Source organism: Leucoraja erinacea, chromosome 31 (genome assembly GCF_028641065.1).
Source record: "Leucoraja erinacea ecotype New England chromosome 31, Leri_hhj_1, whole genome shotgun sequence".
NCBI classification, from domain to species: Eukaryota; Metazoa; Chordata; class Chondrichthyes; order Rajiformes; family Rajidae; genus Leucoraja; species Leucoraja erinaceus.
In genome coordinates this window covers 21231650-21256940 of record NC_073407.1, presented here as the reverse complement: position 1 = coordinate 21256940, position 25291 = coordinate 21231650, and the positions used below count along the sequence as shown (strand labels likewise).

Below are 25291 nucleotides of genomic sequence, written 5' to 3'. Positions count from 1 at the left end.
CTGTCTTATTAGGATAATAATAGGATGCATTGCTCGGATAAATTCACACAGAAAAGAGGCAAAATAAGCTTTCCCCTGAAATGTTCCATCAAAACGCTCTCCAGCCTGGTGCAGATAAGGGGGAAAGCTCCCTTGAGTCCCTTCGTTTTTTTTCCTGTTGTTTTAGTTTATTTAGTTTACTTTAGTTGTGTATGTGTGGGGTGGGGGAGAAACTGTTTTTAGTCGTATCCCCCCGTCTCCGTCTGCACTGAGCCCTAATCGCGGAGCTGGCGGCCTCCAACTGGGACCGACCCCGAGGCTCCGGAGGCAGAGCCAGGACTTACCAACTGGCCTGGCCGACTTCGGGGCTGTGGTGGCGCTGCCGCGGCGGCGGCGACCCGACTTCGGAGCCTCGGAGGCTTCGGCCGCGGGCCCAGTGGACGACAACGTCGGGAGCTCGCAGGTCCCAGGTTGGTGACCGATTCTCCGGAGCTCCCGCAACAACAGCTTCGTCCGCTGGACTGGAGGGTGGGCAGCTTTGACCGCACCGGGCCGCGGAGTTTGAATTCGGCCGCGGGGGGGGGGCCAACATCGGAAGCCTGGATCGCCTCAACGCAGAGGGAGAACATGGGGGAAGAGACAAGGACTGCCTTCCATCACAGTGAGGAGGTGCCTGGTAGACTCACTGTGGTGGATGTTGAACTGTGTTAAGTGTGTGTTCTGTTATTTTATTCTATGTCATGACTGCAAGGTATGCAATTTCGCTCAGACTGAAATGTCTGAATGACAATAAAGGATACTTTATGCTTGTTAATAATGAGTGGGCAAAATAAGACACATTTGTTCTCCAGATGATGAGTACATGCTGTGGATTTAGAAAGTGTGAATGATGCAGATATCAAATCGGCACGTGAATTAATGCAACACTGCTGGAAACGTGTCAGCATCCAGACTTACCGCTTCCTGACAGCACCATGAGAAGTTTGCAAATGAGCATCTGGAGCTCCAGGGACTTGCGTTGTGACTCCATCAGTGACAGAACGACGTTGACCACAGGCTCACTATACAGAATGCTGTCCTCCACACTGAGCTCCGTGGCTGCAGGGGGAAAAAAATCAAAGACAAATCGGAGCAAAGTTTCTGTGAAGTTGTTGCAGATTTTCTGTTAGAAAGACAACGTTGTTCAAGATATACTGATCAGGAAACTGGAGAAATTACCTCTCCTTTAAATTGCAGGCTGCAATTGTTTTGGCGCCTCTCGCTGAAGTACAGCATCACTTTGCCAGTACTGCCTAACTTGACACAGCAGTACTGAGCTAATGATAGTGCAGCATCCTCTCAGTCATGTCCTTTTGATATTATGGAGCTCCTTTAGTGCCGACCACAGTGCAACATTGCACTGAGAACTCAGTACTCTCTCAGTATTGTCAATGAACATGCACAACTCCCTCAATACTGCTTCTCCAACAGTGCCAAAGTTGCCCAAGCCACTTTTCCGGGGTTATGTCTGCACCCGGTGGTATTATAAAGGGACTAGGCGCTGTCCACAGGCACCCTGGGGGGTTTCCAGGACCGCTGGTCACCGCGGGGGGGTGGAATATATCCTTGACAAGGATTGTAATATAGTTGTATAATAGTAGTTATAAGTAGATAAGAACCGGGCAGTCACGGTGGCGGAGCGGTAGAGCTGCCGCCTTACAGCGAATGCAGCGCTGGAGACCCGGGTTCGATCCCGACTACGGGCGCTGTCTGTAAGGAGTTTGCACGTTCACCCCGTGACCCGCGTGGGTTTTCTCCGAGATCTTCGGTTTTCCCACCCACACTCCAAACATGTACAGGTTTGTAGGTTAATTGGCTTGGTATAAATGTACAAATTGGCCCTAGTGGGTGCAAGACAGTGTTACTGTGCGGGGATCGCTGGTCGGCGCGGACCCGGTGGGCCGAAGGGCCTGTTTCCGTGCTGTATCTCTTAATTAAAACTAAAAACTAAAACTAAAAATATGTGTTTAGATAATTGAGCGATGGTGGTGGGTTATTTGGTGTTGTTTTGTATTCTATATATTATGTAATAATTGATTACATTTATTTTTGTTAAAAAAAAGTTTAAGTAGTGCCATCAGTGCAGACTTCCCTCAGACTTCATTACACAACAATCCAGCTCTCCGTCAGTGCTACATGGGAGAGTCAGCTTGGAGCATACACTCAAATACACCTGACCACGGGTGAACATCTGGGAAGATCGGAGTGGAGGCTGGCTGGACTATGGTACCTTCCTCAACTTTGGTGCCACTGTGTTGTGTTGTGGTTATGTTGTGTCGTGGACTTCTGTGTTTGTGCTTTTTTTTTATTTTAATATGTTTTATTTATTTATTATTATTATTAATTTTTTTTTAATGATACGTGACTGTAAGGAAAATTCATTTTGTTGTCTCTAATATGAGATAATGACAATACATTGAATACAATACAAAATTGCCATCTAACCTTCGGCACAGATACAACACTAGAGAAACACTACAAGGTTGGGCTTTAGTGGCGAGATTTTCTTACCTTTAATTGCAAATTTAAGGAAAATCTGGCACACCTGAGCCTGTATTTCCAAGCATTTCGGATGGACGTTCAGCAAAGTGATGAGGACTGGGATGATCCGGGCACTGGCCATGTGGACTGAACAGTGCAAATGAATAAAAGTTAACATTTCAGTTCAGGGCAGTTCCGACTTGGAACAGCAGCCAGAAATTCATAGCTCAGAACTCACAACATTGTGGTTATCCATCCAATGATACTTATACATTAATTGGTATCGTTGCCTCCAATTCCAGAGATTCCTCAGTCCACCTTTAAGGGATATCCATGCGTGAAATTGCATTTCTCATTTCTTTGCCCTCACTACCAATATAGAGGCTGGCTTTTTCAACATGCCCTGAAAACTGGTGTTGCTCTCATCGATCTGTCACCTGTGGAGACATGATCTGTTGCTGAAAGCTTCCAGAATCTTGAAGTGGCAAACCAGCATGCCTGCCCTCTCATCCACCCTCAGCCACTGTAGATTTAAGGTCTCGCTTGGGAACCAGACAAGCTCTGTCAGGACCCTGCATGATGGTCTCTCCCAGGGCTCTGTCCTAACTCCCCTACTCTTCAACATTGATGTGAATGACATGGCAACTACCTGGTTCAGGAAGTTTGCATATGCAGATGACCTTGCCCTTGCCAACCAGGGAGTTGCCCTTGAGGATACCAGCAGAGTGCTAACCCAAGACTTGAAGGGAGATGGAGGAGTACTTCACCCTCTGGGGACTTCGCCCTAACCCATCTAAGACAACTGTCTCTGCCTTTCACCTCAGCAATCGGCTCGCCAACGCAAAGCTCTGAGTGTCGTTTTGTGGTAAGCCGGTGAATGAAGAATTCCCCAAGTAGCTCGGAGTCGCCCTGGATCGCACCCTCACCTATCGTGAACAGCTGAAGAGGGTGGCTGATAAACTGAAAGCAGGGGGTCAACATCATCAGGAAACTTGCAGGCAACAGCTGGGGGTCCAATGCACACACCCTCCGTACCACAAGCTTGGCCCTAGTCTACTCAACAGCCAAGTTTTGCTGAACTACTTGGGCTAATAGCTGCCACATCAAACGAGTTGACACTGCCCTTAACTCTGCGATGTGGGTCACCACAGGCATGCCTAAGTCAACACCTTTGCAGCGGCTCCCTGTCCTCTCTCATATCGCCCCTCCCAGCATACGCAGAAGTGAGAGGATGTTGAAAGATTGGTGCACCATCGAGGCTAACCCTGACCTTCCCATCCATGCTGGCTTGAACAATCTGCCCAACATGGGCCTGAAGTCCCGCAAACCCTTCTGGTCTTCAGTCAAATCCCTGAAGACTTTGACCCCAAGACTGAGTGGGGCAGAGCCTGGAAAGATGCCAATATCAACAACGGAGAGATCGTCACAGTGAAACCACCTGGATTTGACCTCCATCGCAAGCAATGGTTAACCCTGAACGGACCCCACACCCCCCCAATGCACGAACAGCCCATCACCTGCACAAGTGGGGGGGTGACAGACAGCCCTGCTTGTGACTGTGGACACCCAGACCACACCCTCCCACACATCGTGAATGACTGCCCACTGAGGCTTTTCCCCGGTGGCATCAAAGCCCATCCACCCAGTAACTGATGCTGTCCTGGCCTGGATGTCTACCCTGGACCTACAACTCTAGGCTGTGCATGCCATACGCAAGAAGAAGAGGATCAGTGTTCATTTACATCAAGGGTTTAAGTGTCAGTTGAATGGTCAATCTTCATGGGCGAATGCCCAAATAGTGAGTGTTTATAATATCAGTCAGTCATGAAGGGTACAACTCACATGCTGAGAGATAAACCGAGCTGGCCTTTTAGTATAAGAGCAATGCTTATTATATAACATTCACCTACCCTCAGGATCATATAGTAAATACACTATGTATTTCAGCGCAGCTTTCTGGACTTCCTCCGCATTAATTTCACTTTCCATATACGCTGCAACGACAAAACACAAGAACATTTTGGCCTCATACGTGCAGATGGAATTTCAAAATACAGCAACGGCCATCTCCACCGTTGTAAATACTCAGAGCTCGCCCGGCCTTTCTGCGTGCCCATCTAGAGGACAATGGTGGACACGATACCAGAGGGAGATATAGGAGAACTGCTAGAGGAACTCAGTGGGCTCGGCAACATCTGTGGAGGGAAATGAACCATTACAATACAATACGGTTTTATTCGTCACTTTGCACATAAAGTGCAAGTGAAATGAATTTACCAGCAGCGGTACAGTGATAAAGAACACACAACCACAATAGAAATGTTAACACAAACATCCACCACAGCATTCATCACTGTGGTGGAAGGCACAGAAATTTGGCCAGTCGTCCTCCATTTTCCCCCGTGGTCGGGACCTCAACCCTCCGCAGCCGTCTCTGCGGGCGTCCAGATGTGCAGATACGGTAAAAGTCCAGATAAGTCCTGAATCGGTGCCTCCCCACCGGAGACTGCGGCTTCAAGATGGTGTAGGCCGCAGGCCGGCGGTCGAAGATTTAAAGTCCCCGCGCGCCGCTGCCAGAAGCATCGCAGACCGCAGGGCCGGCAGTCGAAGCTCCCCTCCAGCGGTGATAGGAAGTTCACGCCACGCCCGCGGTAGAAGTAGGCCGCGGGCCGGCCGATGGAGCTTCTGTAATGTTCCCCACGAGGGACCCGGGGGGAACATTACAGGTCGAGATCCTTCACCTGGACTGGATTCCAGTCTAGGAAGGTATTGACCTGAAACGTTCCACAGATTCTGCATGACCAACCAGGTTCCTCTAGGTCTCTCTTTTCTTTGCTTCAGATTCCAGCATCCACAGCCTCTTGTGTTTCAGGAAAGATATATTTGCCTTTGAGGAATTACAGGACAAGATGATCAGAATGATATTGGGAATAACAGTGTTGGATTATACAGATTGATAAAGACCTAGCTTGCATTCCCTGCCGTGTAGAAATGATAGTGGCATTTAAGAGACTCTTGGATAGGCTCATGGATATAGCCGGAATGGAGGGATATGGGTTATTTGCAGGCAGGTAAGAGTTTATATTAACAACATGTTGGGCTCAAATATTGTACTATACTGTTCTATTCTACAAGGGCTTCATTCATTTCTTCCCGTAATAAAGATGAGTGTGTTTCATACCTAGTAGTACATCGATGTCTTCACCATATGGTATTTTCATCACACCTGTTGGTGACTTCTTCCTTCCAGACAGAGGGGAATTGCAGATTACCAGTGATTCCCTCACATACTGCATCTCCACCATTTCCCTTCAGGGAAAGACAGATCAAATATTAACATTCCGTGTGTCTCAAACGTTGTACAACCAGATCCATGCAATTCTCACTGGCTCAATTGATGGGACACACATTATCCATTTCTAATTCTCAGACTCTCAACTGACCCTTAACACTCCTGAGTCTGAAGATCCGTAGACCAGGTTCAAGTTCAAGTTCAAGTTTGTTTATTGTCATGTGTCCCTGATAAAACAATGACATTCTTGCTTTGCTTCAGCACACATAACATAGTAGGCATTGTCTACAAAACACATGAATAAATAAACTGATAAAGTGCAAATAACTAATAATGGGTTATTAATGTTCAGAGTTTTGGCCGAGCCAGGTTTAATAGCCTGATGGCTGTGGGGAAGTAACTATTCCTGAACCTGGTCGTTGCAGTCTTCAGGCTCCTGTACCTTCTACCTGAAGGTAGCAGGGAGATGAGTGTGTGGCCAGGATGGTATGGGTCTTTGATGATACTGCCAGCCTTTTTGAGGCAGCAACTTCGATAAATCCCCTTGATGGAAGGAAGGTCAGAGCCGATGATGGACTGGGCAGTGTTTACTACTTTTTGTAGTCTCTTCCTCTCCAGGGCGCTCAAGTTGCCGAACCAAGCCACGATGCAACCGGTCAGCATGCTCTCTACTGTGCACCTGTAGAAGTTAGAGAGAGTCCTCCTTGACAAACCGACTCTCCGTAATCGTCTCAGGAAGTAGAGGCGCTGATGTGCTTTCAGTTTGACATTTGTGCAGATCGCAAGGGACCCACCTCAATGTATTTTTTGAATGCCTCACTGAACTTTCCCCTTGGGCTACACTATCAAACCATTTCAGCACAAAAGTTGACTTCAATGTCAAAGAACTATCTAGGAGGACACCATTCTAAGATGCATGAAATATTCTGTATAGAATCCAAACTGTACATAGAATAGTACATCACAGGAACATGGCTTTTGGTGCACAATGTCCACACCGAACATGATGCCGAGGTCAAATTATCAATCAATCAATCAATCAACCTTTATTATCATCTTGCAAAGCAACAGTTGTACAGGGCAAAATGAGAAGACTTTTCCCAGGGAATACCGGAGCATCGCACATAAAACTTAAACATTTCACACATAAAATAAAAACAATAAAAACAATCCAGTCGAATTGAATAGTTAATAGAGAACGAATAGTTAAAAAGTGCAGGTAAAAACAGCAACATTAAAATACAAGTAAAAACAGTCATAAAATGTCCAGGGCAGCTGATCAGTGCCAGAGTTATTAAATTGTCAGTGCAAAAAGCAGCAGAATCAGGTGGAGTGACTGTTTAGCAGCCTCACAGCCCGTGGAAGGAAGCTGTTTAGCAGTCTGGTTGTCCGGGCTTTGATACTACGGTATCTCTTGCCTGACTCTGCACGCACGGGATCCATATCCTTCCATTCGCCGCACATCCATGCGCCTATCTTAAAGCGTCTTAAATGCCACTATCGTATCTGCCTTCACCACCAACCCTGGCTGGATATTCCAGGCAGGCACCCACCACCATCTGTGTCACAGAAACATTGCCCCGCAGATCTCCTTTACACTTTGACTCTCTGTCCTTAAAGCTGTACCCTCTAATCTTTGACATTTCCACTCTGGGGAAACGGTTCTGACCGTCTACCCGATCTCCGTCTATTTTAATTTTATATCCTTCCATCAGGTCTCTCCTCGGCCTCTGACACAATTTTACCTCTGACACAACCACACTTTGTATCCAGGCCAGGCCAGGGTGCAGCTGCCCTGGAACGATCCAAAGGGATAAAGGGCCTGTCCCACGAGCATGCGACAAGCGCGACCTAACGTGGTCGCTTGAGCCGTACGGCCTCGCGGGGCCGGTCCCACTTCGATCTCCAGAGCCGTATGGAGTTGTGCGGAGCTGGTCCCGACATCGGGCGGGGCTCAGAAAAACTGACACTGTTCAAAAATTCCGCGTGGCAATGGCCTGCCGGCCCTCAGCCGCCTCGACGCCGTACGCACCGCCTCGACGGGCGTGTGCAGCGTCTCGACGACATAAGCAGCGTCTTGACGCCGTACGTCACGCGCAAACTTCCCGCGGACTTCGCTCGAACTTCACGTCACTCACTCGACCTCCGCGCGGCCCCCGCTTCCGGTTTGGTCGCGCTTGCCGCATGCAGTCGCATGCTCGTGGGACAGGCCCTTAAGTGTTTTATTTCGAACTCATCCTAGGTCTGTCCTGGGAGTATTTGATGGAATAGTGCAGAGGGAATGTGTCTTAAATCCAACTTGAGCCGTGCCAAGTCCAAATGTATGACAGAGGAATACGCTGTCCCTGATAAACACTACAAATTACACTAAAAAAGTTTCAGTATTCCACAGAATAGTTGTCACCTCAATGAATACAGAGTAGAGCTTACTGTCTCTAACCAGATTAGGTGTAAACACACACGTGCAGCATATACAAGAATAATAGTGAAAGGTATGTGGAATTCAATATCCACGAGGTCCTTAATTGAATTCCATCTAATTCACTTCCAATCATCTGTTAATCTATTAAAAAAAATCAATCTAGCCCCAAAATTGGAGGCCACTTAAAAATGAATATTCTGACATCTACTATTATTGTTACAGGGCACCAAGACTTCCTGCCCTGTTTGTTCACTTACAGTGCTGACACTCTTTTCATGTAATTGTGTTCCATCATTATTTGCACCAAGCTGCACAGATTCTTGGTGTACTTCAGCTTGGTTTCGAATTCCTCCAGGAACGGGGTTAGGTTGTTGGAGTTGATTCTGGCGATCCCAACCAACTGCTGGAACTCGCTTTCCTTTTGAGAGAGACGGTGTAACATACATTTGAACCAGACAATTGGCAATTTGAGGAGAAAAAAATACAAATGCAATCAAACGGCACAAGGATATTAGGAGCAAAAGACCATTTAGCCCATCAAACTGCTGCACCACACAATAAAATCTTCATTCCATTTTTCATCCCCATATCTCTTTGATTCCACCAAATCCCAGAAATCTATCATTAGAGGTGAACAGTGTCAATGCAAAGGCTGGTGGGTGTATGGATTGCTGTTGTTTTTTTTTGTTCCCTGCTTTTTTGGCTGCTGATTTATTTCCCTTTTTCCTTCCGCCCACAATATTTAATATGTAAAAGAATATGTGACTGTTCCATTCTGTTTGTAGTTTGTTTGGTTGTTTGTTTGTTTGTTTTTTTGCACAAAGTCCGCGAGCATTGCCACTTTTCATTTCACTGCACATCTCGTACCTCGGTGACTGCCAATCACCACCCCCCCCCCTCCGGACACTTATTATTTTTTTTATTCAAGTCGTTTGCTATGTCGCTCTTCAAGGGAGATGCTAAATGCATTTCGTTGTCTCTGTACTGTACACTGACAATGACAATTAAAATTGAATCTGAATCTGAATGTGTATGTGACAAATAAACTTGACTTGACTTGAATGAGTTGAGGAGGAGGTAGTTGAGGCAGGAAATGTTGGAGAAAGATTTAGACAGGTACCCCTTGCTTTGGAACTGTAACCTCATGCCCCTGTCCCACTTAGGATACCTGAACGGAAACCTCTGGAGACTTTGTGCCCCACCCAAGGTTTCCGTGCGATTCCCGGAGGTTTTTTGTCAGTCTCCCTAATGGTCGAAAGTGGTTTCCGCATCTTCTATGTTCCGGCGATTATTTCAAAAAATTCAAAACCGGCCGCGACTAAAAATAGGTTGTTCAAGAAGGAACTGCAGATGCTGGAAAATCAAAGGCACACAAAAATGCTGGAGAAACTCAGCGGGTGCAGCAGCATCTATGGAGCGAAGGAGATAGGTAACGTTTCGGGCCGAAACCCTTGTTCAGACTGATGCCCACTAAAAATAGGTTGCCGTTTTAAAAATCGGTAATTTTTTAGTCGATGCCGGTTGCGAGGTGGTTGCCGGAGGTTGCAGGTGGTTGCCGGAGGTTGCAGGTAGTGGAAGGTAAGACCAATTTTTAAAACGGCAACCTATTTTTAGTCGCGGCCAGTTTTGAATTTTTTAAAAAAATTGCAGGAACATAGAAGAAGCGGAAACCACTTTCGACGATTAGGGAGACTGACAAAAACCTCCGGGAACCGAACGGAAACTTTGGGTGAGGCGCAAAGTCTCCAGAGGTTTCCGTTCAGGTTTCCTAAGTGGGACAGGGGCATTAGGTTCTAGTCTTCAATCGGCAAAAATACTCCTCACACCTAACCATTTTGCAAGCCTGTCCTCTAAACTCGACTTGAGTCAGCTGGAATAGAGGCCCAGCTGACTCAACTGCTCACATATGACAGACCTACCACCTAGACTGGTGAACTTTCACTGTAGTCCCTTCTATGGCAAAGTGATTATACATTTGGTAAGGAGAACCAAAACTACACAAACTCTTCCAGATGCAGACTCAACGAGGTCCGATATCATTGTAAGAAATCCTTTACTCAAGTCCCCTTGCAATGTAGGGTAAGTTATTATTTGCTTTCCTAACTGCCTGCTTTACCTGGACATTAACCTTCAGTGATTTACTGTCTGTACAAGGCCAATCCTATTTTTCAAAATATCAATATTTTGCAATATCTCATCATTTAAAAAAAACCTCAGGATTTCTTTTTTTTTTCTACCAGAATATCAACCCCATAATTTGCACACATCGAACTCTATCCTTCACGTCGTTGCCCACCGCCCACTCCCGTTGAAGCCCCTTTGTATTCTCCTCACTGGATTAACTTTCCAGACATTAGCAAATTAAAAAATGTTCCATTTGGTCCTAAGAAGATTGTGAACAGCTGAGGCTGATCCATATTTGTCACAGCCTAACAACCTGAGAAAGACTTGTTTATATGCACACTTCATTTTCTACCTGTTAACCAATTCTCAGTCCATGCTAGTATATTGCCCCTAATTCCATGTACCCTAATGCATCACCAAGCATTATGTGTGTATATATTTATATAATGGTATATGGACACACTGATCTGTTCTGTAGTCAATGCCTACTATATTCTGTTGTGCTGAAGCAAAGCAAGAATTTCATTGTCCTATCTGGGACACATGACAATAAACTCTCTTGAATCTTGAATAGACAATAGGCAATAGACAATAGGTGCAGGTATCCCCTGACTCAGCTAATTTTAAGAGCCATATCTAGCTCTCTCTTGAAAGCATCCAGAGAACCTGCCTCCACTGCCCTCTAAGGCAGAGAATCTCTTGAAGCTCCTCTGAGAGACCTTATTGAAAGCTTTCTGAAAGCTAAAACATGCCACATCCATTCACTCCCACATCCACTCAAATATGATTTCCCTTTCATAAATCCATGCCGACTCTTTTCAATCACAGTTATTTACTAAGTGCCTTGATAATGCATTCTCTAATGTGGGAATTCCAGCATATATTCAGCGACTGATGAGAGGCTAACATGTTGCCATTTCCATTTTCCCTCTCCCTCCTTTTGTAAACAGCATTCTGGAATATCTTTGGAGTGGGTGGCATGGTGGCCTAGCGGTAGAGCTACTGCCTTACAGCGTCAGAGACCCGGGTTCGATCCTGACTACAGGTGCTTGTCTGTACGGAGCTTGTATGTTCTCCCCGTGACCCGCGTGGGTTTTCTCCGAGATTGTCAGTTTCCTCCCACACTCCAAAGACGTACAGTTTAGTAGGTTAACTGGCTACGTATAAATGTAAAATTGTCCCAAGTGTGTGTGTGTGTGTGTGTATGATAGTGTTAGTGTGCGGGGATCACAGCTCGGTGCGGGCTCGGTGGGCTGAAGGGCCTGTTTCCACACTGTATCTCTGAACTAAACTAAAAGACTAAAAGACTAAACCATTGAGCACAAGTGGCCAAATGAACTCCACAGTTTCTCTGCCCCTTGGAGAACTAGCTCCTGCAGCAAAGGGGCAGGAAGTTTGTATTTATTGCGCTCATCCAACAGAAATTAGCTAAAGAATAGAAAAGGGCTTCATACAGACATTTTGCTGCACACCAGCATCTCAAGCAAAATGCACCCTACGGACCAAATGTCACTTTTTGTGTTGACGTTGCTAATCAGCACCTCTGGTGCCATCCAAGTCTTTTCACCTAAGTAAGAGAGAGGAGAGAAAATATATTTTTAAAATAGATAATAGACAATAGACAATAGACAAAAGATGCAGAAGTAGGGCATTCGGCCCTTCGAGCTAGCACCGCCATTCAATGTGATCATGGCTGATCATCCCCAATCAGTACCCTCATTCCTGCCTTCTCCCTGTATCCCCTGACTCCGCTATCTTAAGAGCCCTATCTAACTCTCTCTTGAAAGTATCCAGAGAACCAGCCTACACCGCCGTCTGAGGCAGAGAATTCCACACTCACAACTCTGTGAAAAAATGTTTCCTCATCTCCATTCTAAATGGCTTCCCCTTATTCTTAAATGGAACAAATGGATCAATATCAGACACCAAACCATTATTTCTGCTTCAGGAGAATATTTAACATTTTCAGGTGGGTAATGTCCCATATTTTTATATACAGCCTAGCGACCTCGTTAGACCTCATTTGGACTACGCAGTTGCAGCATGGGACCCATGCACAAATAAAAACATTTCTTCCATCGAACGTGTCCAAAGACAGGCAGCTCGATTTGTTACTAACACCTATGAGAGAGAAGCGAGTGTCACCAAATTTCTGAATTCTCTGGGGTGGAACCCACTCTAAGACAGACACACGTGAAGCTCGCCATTGGACCTGTTTTTACAAAATGTTAAATGGTCAGCTCGACAGACTACAAGACCTACACCAAACCCAAACCAATTAGGAGCAGACGAGGGCATTCGATCCAATTTGTGATCCCAGCTACAAAGACAGATGTGTACAGCAATTCGTTCTTCCCCCGCACAATTAAAGCATGGAATAATCTCCACCCTACTATAGTTACCCAACCAGATGCAACTAAATTTAAAGTAGCTCTTTCTTCCCAATAACCCTTTCTGGCTTAAGCCCTCCCTTTACCACCTCCAGTTTGAATTCCATTGGGAATATTTTGGAGGAACAAGAAACCAAGAGCCAAGAACCTGCAAGAAGCTATAGTATAGGTTAAGGAGGAGCCAGGTAGCGTACCTCCCCCTACACCTTCCATCACACATTGGCGCAAAAGGGCCATGTTTTTATGTCACGGCAATCCTGACCCTTTCTAGAATTCAGTTCCTCTCCTCATGTCACCTAATATCAGCAGCTGTTTCCAGCTGAGATAGGAGGAGACTGGATACATGGTGGGGTACTGAACAGCAGGAGTATGCAGTTGAACCAATTCCTACCCAATCTGCCTAACCACGGGTAAATATCATTGACTGCAACCAATATCATTAGCTCCAACCAAGAATGGTCCCGACCCAAAACGTCACCCATCCCTTTCTCTCCAACGATTCTACCCGACCCGTTGTTACTCTAGGATCTTCTGGTTGAACTCTCCACTTCGACGTTTCCCCAACAGAGAGGGTAGCCGTGTGTTTCCCAAACAACACACAAATGGTTTCCTAATGAACATAGACAAATTAAACTTTGGTTCTTACGGTCTTTCATCCTTATTTTAAATTTAACCTCATCTTTGACAAACGTTGGAATGGTGAAATCAGAAATTGCAAAGGAGAGATCATCCATCAGCAAGATGTTCGTCGGTTTCAGGTTTCTAGGAAGGAAATATACTTAATGAATTGTCCCAACACCCATTTCTCTTCTCAGTGTCAGAAAGTTATCTCAATTTCAATTTCAATTTAAAAACTTTATTGGCATGATAAAAAATACGTTGTTATATTGCCACAGTATAAAACATGACATAAAAAGCTACTGTAATGCGCCTTTTTAAATTGCCCCTTGGGGACGAATAAAGTGCTTTGAATTGAATTGAATACATATTTAAAATGCATAAGTATAAATACAAGTATAGAGTGCATGGATAGATATGTCCCTGTACATAAACTCGCAATAGGCCTATAGCCCTTTATTGGTTGCTAAATGTTCTTGCACCTGTAAGCAGTACAACAGAATAGCAAGTTTAGCAATTCCATATTAATTTCTTAGTTAATGTCAATTAGTGTGTGCGTACATATGTGCATATTGGCCATTCACCGTCTCTCAGGTTATGGCATGCTGTTTTGTATTGTGCACCAAGATGTGACGTATTTCCTTCTCCAAGGGTTATTCTTAGTTTTGATGTATCATTTAGTTCTTTAAAATCAGGGGTTGCCAGACTGTGTTTGTCAAAGTATGTTTTCCTTGTTTTGTCTTTTTTTTTGCATTTTAGGAGGAAGTGCACCTCTGTTTAAACCTCATCTGTCAAACAGTGGCCGTATATTCTGTTTTCTCTTGGCTGCCAGAATCTCTTCTGTCTTCCTTTTTCAACTGCCAAATAGTGGTCACTTAACCTGTATTTGGTGAGGGTCTGTCTCTGCTTTATGTCTCTAACAGTTGTGAGATAGTCTGCCAATTTATAATCTCTTTTTAGGGCATGGTAACATTCTAATCTGCTTTGGCTTTTGGTTTCTCTTTCTATCTCTCTTTCTCTCCTTTGTTTCCTGTATATCATTTAACATTAAAATAACTTACATCTCATAATTTTCACTGCTCTTTTACAAGTCTTCAGTCTAATTGGATAATTCATAGGTTAATTAAGGTTCTTGACCATTGTTTTTAATACTATGGGTAAATACTATTCTACTTTATATTCAAATGTTTGATAGGGCAGAGAGGAGAGAGCTTGCACTTGAATCCAGACCATGCTAAAGCTTCCTTGACAGCATTTACTTCTGTTCCCGTGGCACTAAAGTGAAAGAAGACTTAATTTTCCAGCATCAACTTCCCCCAACTTAAGGAACACAAAATATCAAGTCAAACACTAACCCGTGAATCATGTTTTTGGAGTGTATGTAGACGAGCACATCCACCATTTGTCCCAAGAAATTCTTGATGATCTTAAGAAACAAATGCATACGGTATAAATGGTACAGAACAAAACAATTTGTAAACAGAAGTCCCAAGATTTTCCCCATAACCCACAGAGTAAATGCATCAGCCAGCAAGGACAAACTTTAGATATGTCCTGTGCTGGATAAGGCTTCAAATATGCCCTGTGCTGAACAAACTGAACTGATCTGGGAGCCATTCTGTGCTGTTCACTTTTTAGGAGCCACCAGTATCTGTCACCAAGAGAAGATATGTTTCTTTACTCCTCTACATTCCACTAGAGTTTCCGAGATTCCTCAATTTCATTTTCTGGATCTTTATAACCATCCGTCCATATGATTTCAAAACACATGTTTCCATTGAGCTCACCTCTGCTGACCCTCACGTCATGGGTCAGTATGCAAATCTTATTCCACCCAAACCAACTGTGTTTGACATTAAAACGTTTTTGAATAAAATCACTGGTTAGGTACCAGTTGGAACCTGGATCCCACACTTGAGGAACAAGGCCTTGGCAATTGAGTAGAGTAAATTTGCTGGAATTTACCCGGATGAAAGACTTCAGTGACGTGCGGAGAGCGAAGAAACAGAATTTGCTTTGGTTAAGGTCGGGTCGGGTTGAGGTAAAATTGAACATTCAACTTGGTGGTAGATGAAATGATGAAGGTAAGGCATTGCATAGCTAGCCAAAGGTCACACACTCACAGAAATGACAAAGAACCAGAGGGGTGCTAACTCTTCCAAACAAATGCCAAGAGACTGGATTAAGTAGTGTTGCTGTTAAATGACTGAATGAGATGCAACTACAAGACAATTTTGACAATGAACCAATAATCAATACAGATATGAATAAACTTTCTAAAGGACGATATAGTTGGCATATGAACTGGAGTGGACTTACCCAGTTGCACTTACCCCCATCATCACCAAGTGCTTCGAGAGGCTGGTCCTGGCACACCTCAAAAGCTGCCTACCCCCCACACTGGATCCCTATCAGTTTGCCTACCGCAAGAACAGGAGTACGGAGGATGCCATCTCAACGGCACTTCACTCCGCCCTCTCCCACCTTGACAACAGAGACACTTATGTAAGAATGCTGTTCATCGATTACAGCTCAGCATTCAACACCATTATTCCATCAAAACTGATCACCAAACTCGGTAACCTGGGCATCGACCCCTCCCTCTGCAACTGGATACTGGACTTTCTAACCAACAGACCCCAGTCTGTGAGTTTAGACAAGCACACCTCTTCAACCCTCACCCTGAACACCGGCGTTCCTCAGGGCTGTGTGCTGAGCCCCCTCCTCTACTCCCTCTTCACCTATGACTGCACACCTGTACATGGTACTAACACCATCATCAAGTATGCAGATGATACAACGGTGGTTGGGCCTCATAAGCAACAACGATGAGCTGGCCTACAGGGAGGAGGTCCAGCACTTAGCAGCATGGTGCGCTGACAACAACCTGGCCCTTAACTCCAAGAAGACCAAGGAGCTCATTGTAGACTTCAGGAAGTCCAGAGGTGGCACGCACACCCCCATCCACATTAACGGGACGGAGGTGGAACGTGTTTCTAGCTTCAGGTTCCTGGGAGTCAACATCTCCGATGACCTCTCTTGGACCCACAATACCTCTACTCTGATCAAGAAGGCTCATCAACGTCTCTTCTTCCTGAGGAGACTGAAGAAGGTCCATCTGTCTCCTCAGATCCTGGTGAACTTCTACCGCTGCACCATCGAGAGCATCCTTACCAACTGCATCACAGTATGGTATGGCAACTGCTCTGTCTCCGACCGGAAGGCACTGCAGAGGGTGGTGAAAATTGCCCAACGCATCACCGGTTCCACGCTCCCCTCCATTGAGTCTGTCCAAAGGAAGCGCTGTCTGCGGAGGGCGCTCAGCATCGCCAAGGACTGCTCTCACCCCAACCATGGACTGTTTACCCTCCTACCATCCGGGAGGTGCTACAGATCTCTCCGTTGCCGAACCAGCAGGTCGAGGAACAGCTTCTTTCCGGCGGCTGTCACTCTACTAAACAACGTACCTCGGTGACTGCCAATCACCCCCCCCCCCCCCCCCCCCCCCCCCGGACACTTATTATTTATTTTTTTATTCAAATCGTTTGCTATGTCGCTCTTCAAGGGAGATGCTAAATGCATTTCGTTGTCTCCGTACTGTACACTGACAATGACAATTAAAATTGAATCTGAATCTGAATCTGAATCTGGAGGTTCAAAGTTGGTGTTGAAGCTCATTTAGGTGGTGCAATTGATGGGAAGAATAAGATGATCAATTGTTCCTTTGAAAATAAGAATCAACTCTTGTGGACACATATGCACTTCACTTAAAGCACCAAACAGATTGAATTGATACATTTTTTAACAAAACAGGTAGTTGGCATCTAAAAGAATAACACGGAAACGCAAATAAGTGATGTTGTCTTGATTTGATCACATTTGGAAGACTGGCATAGTTCTAATCTCTGTAAAACAAAGATAGAAAAGGTGCAAAACAAAAAGGCTAATGTTAGAACAAAGACATTTATACCTATCAGCGAAAATGGACAGTTTGAAATTCTAATCTCTGGAAAAAGTACAGATGGAGCTATGGGAATGACGTGAAAGAAATTGTTGAAGATTAATCTGGGTGTTTAGAAGATATTTCCACTTGCAGGGACTTCAAGTATCTTAGAAACATAGAAACATAGAAAATAGGAGCAGGAGTTGGCCATTCGGCCCTTTGAGCCTTCACCGCCATTCAATATGATCATGGTTGATCATCCAACTCAGTATCCTGTACCTGCCTTCTCTCCATACCCCCTGATCCCTTTAGCCACAAGGGCCACATCTAACTCCCTCTTAAATATAGCCAATGAACGGGCCTCAACTACCTTCTTTGGCAGAGAATTCCACAGATTCACCACTCTCTGTGTAAAAAATGTTTTTCTCATCTCAGTCCTAAAAGATTTCCCCCTTATCCTTAAACTGTGACGCCTTGTTCTGGACTTCCCCAACATCGGGAACAATCTTCCTGCATCTAGCCTGTCCAACCCCTTAAGAATTTTGTAAGTTTCTATAAGATCCCCCCTCAATCTTCTAAATTCTAACGTGTATAAACCGAGTCTATCCAGTCTTTCTTCATATGAAAGTCCTGACATCCCAGGAATCAGTCTGGTGAAGCTTCTCTGTACCTACTCTATGGCAAGAATGTCTTTCCTCAGATTAGGAGATCATCCTGATCATAGTTAAAAGGAAAGTCAGAGAAACTCTTAAAGTGTAGAAGTCACAAGATCATGTTGTGTTTGAGTGATATAACATGTTTAAATGAGAAGATGCCCGATGGATACAGGAATGGGATACGTTGATATTGTAAAATTAATTAGAATGGGAGCAGTTCACATGGTCTCATAAAACTACTGTAAGATGCTTTCTAATTCTTTGTAAAAATCTAAATAAGTAAATAAATGATAGGTATTTTGAGGCCTGGGATTGACCATGAACAGAAAATGTGCAGTAATCCCAAAGAATCCTTCACATTTTAATCCCTCTGCACAAAGTGAATTTCACCGTAGGAAGTTCTGAGTTCATTGTCTCACACAAAGATCAACAGCTAGGTAATATTTCTACTTCCCTCCGCTTGAAGGCATGAGCTGCAACTAAGAATCTTGTGTGTGGCACGGTGGTGCAGCGGTGGAGCTATTGTCTTACAGCGCCAGAGACCCAGGTTCGATCCTGACTACAGGTAGCTGTCTGTACAGAGTTTGTACCTTCTCCCCGTGACCTGCGTAGGTTTTCTCCGAGATCTTCAGTTTCCTCCCACACTCCAAAGGCATACAGGTTTGTAGGTTCACAAAATTGCTGGAGAAACTCAGCGGGTGCAGCAGCATCTATGGAGCGAAGAAAATAGGCGACGTTTCGGGCCGAAACCCTTCTTCAGACCCGGCCCGAAACGTCGCCTATTTCCTTCACTCCATAGATGCTGCTGCACCCGCTTAGTTTCTCCAGCAATTTTGTGTACCTTCGATCTTCCAGCATCTGCAGTTCCTTCTTGAACACAGGTTTGGAGGTTAATTGGTTCTGGTATAAATGTAAATTGTACGTGTAGGACAGTGTAAGTGTGCGGGGATCGCTGGCCGGTGCAGACACGGTGGGCCAAAAGGGCCTGTTTCCGCGCTGTACCTCGAAACTAAAAAAATTTGTGATTATTCTGTCCTTACCATCTCCCTGATTTTTTGACTTTTCAACCTCTTTTCCCGAATGACTAAAGCCAGGTCTCCTACCGGAGCATAATCCATCACCATGCAAACTGACACTGCTGCCTCCTGCAATGTTAACCATAAAGGACAACGTTTAAGGCAAAGAATTGGGATTCATCCCATCTACATTACATTAAAGAATAAATATCCCTATGAAACTGAATCTGAATCTGAATTCCTTTATTGTCATTCAGACCTTTTTGATCTGAACGGAATTTCGTTCCTGCAGTCATACATATAGTAATAACTAACATAAACATACAATAAACACAAATTAACATCCTCCATGAAAGCTCCACAGGAAGTAATCTGTTACTGAACTAGTAATGAAAGCCCGCGTCTCTCAATTTAGAAAGATTAAATCAATAGCTTACTACAGCACTTGGGAAGCTTAAATTTAGTTAATTCAATCATTTGCATTTTTTTTTTTAAAAATCAAGTTTCAATAAATGGTGACCACAAAAGTGTCAGATTAATGCTGGTTCACCGATGCCTCCCGGAGGGGGGGGGGGGGGGGGGGGGGGGGGAATTGCCATCTTTATCTAAAAAAGATACAAAGTGCTGGAGTAACTCAGCAGGTTGAGCAGCATCTCTGGAGAACAGGCGATGGGTAACCTTTCGAGTCAGGATCCTTCTGTAAGTTCACGACCCAAAACATTACCTACCCTTGTTCTCCAGAGATGCTGCCTGGCCCGCTGAGTTACTCCAGCACTTTGTTTCTTTTTTTGTAAACCAGCATCTGCAGCTCATAGGTTCTAAGAACAGAATCAGGCCATTCTGTCCATCAAGTTAAATCTACCCACAGTGAAGATGTGGATTACTGAAGGTACACAAAAATGCTGGAGAAACTCAGCGGGTGCAGCAGGATCTATGGAGCGAAGGAAATAGGCAACGTTTCGGGCTGAAACCCTTCTTCAGTGGATTACTGAAATGTCCGAGACACTACATTTAGAAAAAATCAGGCTTGTTTTGGCTGAAGTGGACCAATTCTCCAAAACATGGTCTCCTTTCACTGAATTTCTTCAACAACAGAATGGTTGAACATAAATGTATAACCGATGCTTGAGATGGGTGAGCGCAGGGTGGGGGGGGGGGGGGGGGGGGGGGGCATGGGGGGGGGGTAGTTCAGGGGTCTTTTCTTCTCTCTGTTTGCATCTTTCTTCTTTTTTTCATCCTCATTCTTTTCCTTTTTTCTCATTTTCTCGGGAAAAAAAGAAAAAAAGAAAGAAAAATGGGGGAAAAAAAAAGTCTACTCCATCCATTCATACATTGCTGATCAACCGTGTCAAGCAGTTTCTCGACCAATCTGTGGGATTTTGCAGGGTCACCTTGCCTGGGGACAGATTTACTGTATTGAGTTCCAATGCCAGATGATCGGTCCAATTCTATTTGTGCAATTCTACTTTTTAACTGTGGTTTTAGACGCAGTCTTCTCAGCTATTTCGAACATAATGCTGTGGGTTGTATCATAGAGACATAGAAAATAGGTGCAGGAGGAGGCCATTCGGCCCTTCGAGCCAGCACCGCCACTCATTGTGATCATGGCTGATTGTCCCCTATCAATAACTCGTGCCTGCCATCTCCCCATATCCCTTGACTCCACTAGCCCCTAGAGCTCTATCTAACTCTCTCTTAAATCCATCCAGTGATCCAGTCCAGCATCCACCATCCAGTATCATGCATCACAATCTACTAATCTATTTGCAATCATAATTATTTAAAAGGCGAAAGACTGAAACATTTCACCAAATAAATACAGCCCGTAACACTTGTAGACCAGTCAGTGAGATCACACAAGTGATGGGACAAGCTGTCCAGGTGGTAAATGGTACGTTGGACATTTTAAGAATAAGAGTCGATCTCATTGAAATATTCAAAAGTCTAACACTGTTTAGCAGGCGCTACAGTTGCCCTGGATGGAATCTATAACCAGAGGTCCTACTCTCAGGATAAGGGGCAAGTCATTTAGGACTGAGATGAGAAGTTTCTTCACAGTGATGATAGATCATTAATGTTTATTGAATTATTTATTATTAATGCTTAATGTTTTATGTGTCACTGTGTGTGATGTTGTCACTTGCGGGCGGAGCACCAAGGCAAATTCCTTGTATGGGAATATTTGGCCAATAAACGTATTCATTCATATTCATCATATGTTCTACTGGTGCTGCTTCAATGATAAATGTTGTCACATGGTATCAACAAATGCGGCCTGTTCCTTTTCGGATTTGTGTCATGGGGATGCCTAAGATTCACTTGAGAAGCTAGGTTAACATTTGATCAGACCTCCCTGCACTCCGACATAACTTTGGAGTATCAGACTGGATTTCAGAACCACCCTCAATGTCAGTCAGACTTAGGTGAGGGGTAGACGGGCATTGGTTTGAGTAAAGATATGTGGGCAGAAAACCTTTAGATAAGCTGAAGTGCAAGGAAGATGGAAGGTTGGATGGCAACATTAACGCAGTCAAGGCCAGAGGTGCCAAGGGCACTGTCATAGAATTAAAATAATTCTGTCACTGCTGCTTGCTTGGTTGAGATCAAACCTTGTCTGTATTACAACAGAGAAAGTCTTTCCCTGAAGCAAAAAAAAGCAGGTTTTCAATTTTTGTTTTTGTTTCATATGTACAGTATTTACAATTTAGTTTGATTTTCACCATTATGAACGAGGAATTCTCAAGTAATTCTACACCAAACCTCTTTATTCCAGGCAACAAACATCTCCCTGTATTTACAAATACTTGGATGGTGCAAATCCAACAGGAGCATGGCCTGAAAAGAGACAACATTACAAATCAGTCAAAACAGGTGTCAAATACATTGAACTTATGCTTGTGAACTGGATCACATCAAGACTTCCTATTGACACACACTGTTGTCACCGCTGAAACCCCCAGGTCACGTACGTGGACCGGACGCGGCCTACAGAGGTGGAGCAGAGGCGGAGGACACCAATGGCTATGTTTAGCCAGGCCAACCCTGCAACGCCGCAAGGGCAACAGACCTTCATGGTCAGATCAAAATCAAATTTGGAAAAAATCAGGAGTGACATTGTTGAACCCTTGGTTAAATTTGACAAGACTTGGGGAAGATTTACTCAACATTTTCACACAACATAAATTGCTCCCTCTCCAACCGTTATACAAATCATTTTACCTTTATATGGTGGAACGGACTTGACAACAAACAGGGACTTCAATTGTTGAAATTCTCAGCTCAGATTCTGTTTTGCTTTTTTTTTCTAGTTTAGGGGGAATTTGTTTCTTCCCATTTTTCTCTTTTTTTTCTTTTTTTTTCTTTTTATCTTTTTGTTTTTTTTCTACATATATAAGTTTTCTTTTAAACATTTAACTATATTTACATAGAGATCAGGAGTGTCTATATTCAATGTGTATTTTGATAGTGGACTCATATTTAGGTTATACCTGTTTATTAATGTAATCCTGATCCCTATGTATCAATACCATTGTATGTTTATCATTATTCTTTTTGTTTTGTTTTTGTTTTTGGAAAAAAAGCTAATAAAAAGATTTTAAAAGAAAGAAAGAAAGATCATGATCCCTGCACTTACATCAACTGGGACTTGTAAATGGCGCCAAACTGGTGACTGTATATTGTGTCAGTGTACTGCTACTATACACTTGTACTGTATCTGAAATGCTTATCTAAGTGCCTATCTATAGTGATACTTGTACTGAACTGTGTACAAGAATGAATTTCACTGTATTGTGGTAGGAGGTGAGAAATAAAGAACCATACTGTCCCCACCCCGATTCCCCCACTTTCCCACCACGCCATCTATGGAGGCGTCTGTAATTCCCATTTCTGTAATCACCACAGCCTGCAGAACTGCAGTGGAAGCAAATCATCTTTGATCCTGAGGATCTGCCTATGAAGAACGATAACTCCTGAAACATGTATCACACAGAGTCCTGGCTTCTGTTCACTGACTGCTCCTGCCTGCTCCAGGCTGAATATTATGTCAACTACCTAATGTACACGCCCAGCACTGCCCACCGCACAGACCAAACACTGACTGCTGTGCCCTGCTGTGCAACGAATGTTGTGTACTTACTTCCCTCAGAGCTCTGTTGGCCATTCCCTCGTCCATGCATTCAATCTGTTTTCACAAGGTGGGTAAAAAAGATAGATGGTCAAAGCTGAAAATCAGTATTAAGTAATGAAATCACTAAAGGTGAACAAGAATCCTCCCTTAATGAAGCATATAACTTCCTGTTCCTGCTGTTCCCATTATCTGCTGGAATGTCCAGCTCCCACATCTGTAAATAGTAGAAATAGTGTTGAAAGATCTTGGTTAAGCACCCAGGCCACAAAACAACAAGGAAAACTGAGCCCAATCCCACAGTGCAGGATATGGGGAAAAGTTCATTCCCACAGGTAACACCATCAGGAGAAAGGCACAATTCCAAAGCAGAATATCGGGATGAGGAGGATTAAGGGCCTGACAGCGGCAGAGGCTCGGATTCCACCCAGGCCACGGGATGGTGTCTGTACGTTCTCCCTTTGACCGCATAGGTTGAACTGTACATATAAGATTGCTAAGGGCTTGGACACACTAGAGGCAGGAAACATGTTCCCGATGTTGGGGAAGTCCAGAACCAGGGGCCACACAGTTTAAGAATAAGGAGTAAGCCATTTAGAACGGAGACGAGGAAACACTTTTTCTCACAGAGAGTGGTGAGTCTGTGGAATTCTCTGCATCAGAGGGCGGTGGAGGCAGGTTCTCTGGATGCTTTCAAGAGAGAGCTAGATAGGGCTCTTAAAAATAGCGGAGTCAGGGGGTATGGGGAGAAGGCAGGAACGGGGTACTGATTGAGGATGATCAGCCATGATCACATTGAATGGCGGTGCTGGCTCGAAAGGCCAAATGGCCTACTCCTGCACCTATTGTCTATTGTCTATTGCTCTGGTTTCCACACACACTCCAAAGATGTGCAGGTATGTAGGTTAATTGTTAATTGTCTCCCGTGTGTAGGACTCGAACCAGGTGATCGGTGATTGTGGTCAGCGCTATGTTCCCAACGGGGGAGGGAGGGGTGGGGGGGGGATTCGCTCGGGTGCAGTCCCCTGCCAGTGGTTATAGTTGGAATTTGGGAGCAGCACAACTGGCCAGGACTTAGCGGTGGTTATTTCAACGGCTGATTTCTGCCTGTAAAATGGCAGGCGCCAGTAAGCCAGAAGTTAGTTCATGTACGAGAGGCATTCACCGATGGGCCGAGTCAGAGAGAAGAGGGAGAGGTGTGCTGCTGTAAAACAGACCCCGCGCATACCAGGACCAGTATTCTCTCTCTTGCCAATAAATCTGATTTGTAACTAAACAGATGAGTGAGCCTTTTTCTGTTCTACTGGTCAGATCCTTGAACTTGTTCCCTTGTAACACAGTCTAACTGAATCATGGAACAAGAGGCCCTTGGACTCTACTTTTCCAAGAAAGATCAATCCTACTGTTACTACAGAATGACCTTGCAATGGAAATTTAAGCTTACCATCTTTACAGCAACTGTCTTGCCTTCATTCACATTTCTCATCGTTTGTAGAATTCCATAGGTGCCTTTTGAAACTAGTCTCAGAAACTAGAATTAGATGCGGGTAGAGGCGGGGTAAAATATTGTATCATTAGTCAATGATGGGAGGTGTTAATAATGGAAGTTGATTTTTTTTAAATTACAATATTTGACGCCAAAAATTTGTAGAAGTCGAGAATTTTCTATAAATAATGAACTCCCGCCAGTTTTAAACATTTAAATTCATTTCCAAAAGACAAAATGTTGGGAGTTCATACTTAATAATTAGAACCTCACGTTGTATTGTAAAAAATGTAAGACATACTTTATGGATTTATTAAAACCAGCCTCTACTTCCAGATTTTTTTTTAAAGCTGAATTCAATTTCTGGAGGAGTTACAGTGAGATTTAAACACACAATCTTTTAGTTATTGGTTCAGTAATAAACATGAGGGGCAGGCTAATTTACCTCATAGTTGTCCATCGGGTCGAAGGCAAGTTTCAACCACCCGGCACAACTACACACCCACCACCACCCACCCTATACCCAACACAGACTAGCACCACCCACCCCTGATGCCCCAACTGCCCAGTCAGTGCACCTAGCAACCAGTACCACCCAACCAGCACCCAATATTATCCAGCACCAACCACTCAGTAACCAACACAGTCCAGCACCACCCAGCTACACCCAACCCAGTGCACCCACCACCGTAGCACCCAGTACCACTCAATGCCCAGTG

At 44.4% G+C, this 25291-nt stretch overlaps 1 protein-coding gene across 1 annotated transcript in view; it reads right to left on the bottom strand.

Moving 5' to 3' along the window:
• Positions 1-25058, bottom strand: part of LOC129712094 (serine/threonine kinase-like domain-containing protein STKLD1) — a 34861-nt gene extending 9803 nt beyond the window's left edge. Inside the window, exons 1-13 of the mRNA XM_055660286.1 lie at positions 25018-25058; positions 24531-24617; positions 23099-23143; positions 21721-21795; positions 18985-19089; positions 14701-14771; positions 13374-13489; positions 11792-11904; positions 8471-8631; positions 5681-5808; positions 4410-4493; positions 2530-2646; positions 937-1077 (exon numbers count right to left, since the gene is read on the bottom strand). Of these exons, the coding sequence (XP_055516261.1) occupies positions 937-1077; positions 2530-2646; positions 4410-4493; positions 5681-5808; positions 8471-8631; positions 11792-11904; positions 13374-13489; positions 14701-14771; positions 18985-19089; positions 21721-21795; positions 23099-23143; positions 24531-24617; positions 25018-25032 (1258 nt within the window). The 5' untranslated portion in view covers positions 25033-25058. The remainder of the gene's footprint in view (positions 1-936; positions 1078-2529; positions 2647-4409; positions 4494-5680; positions 5809-8470; positions 8632-11791; positions 11905-13373; positions 13490-14700; positions 14772-18984; positions 19090-21720; positions 21796-23098; positions 23144-24530; positions 24618-25017) is intronic.
• Positions 25059-25291: the final 233 nt, after the last annotated feature.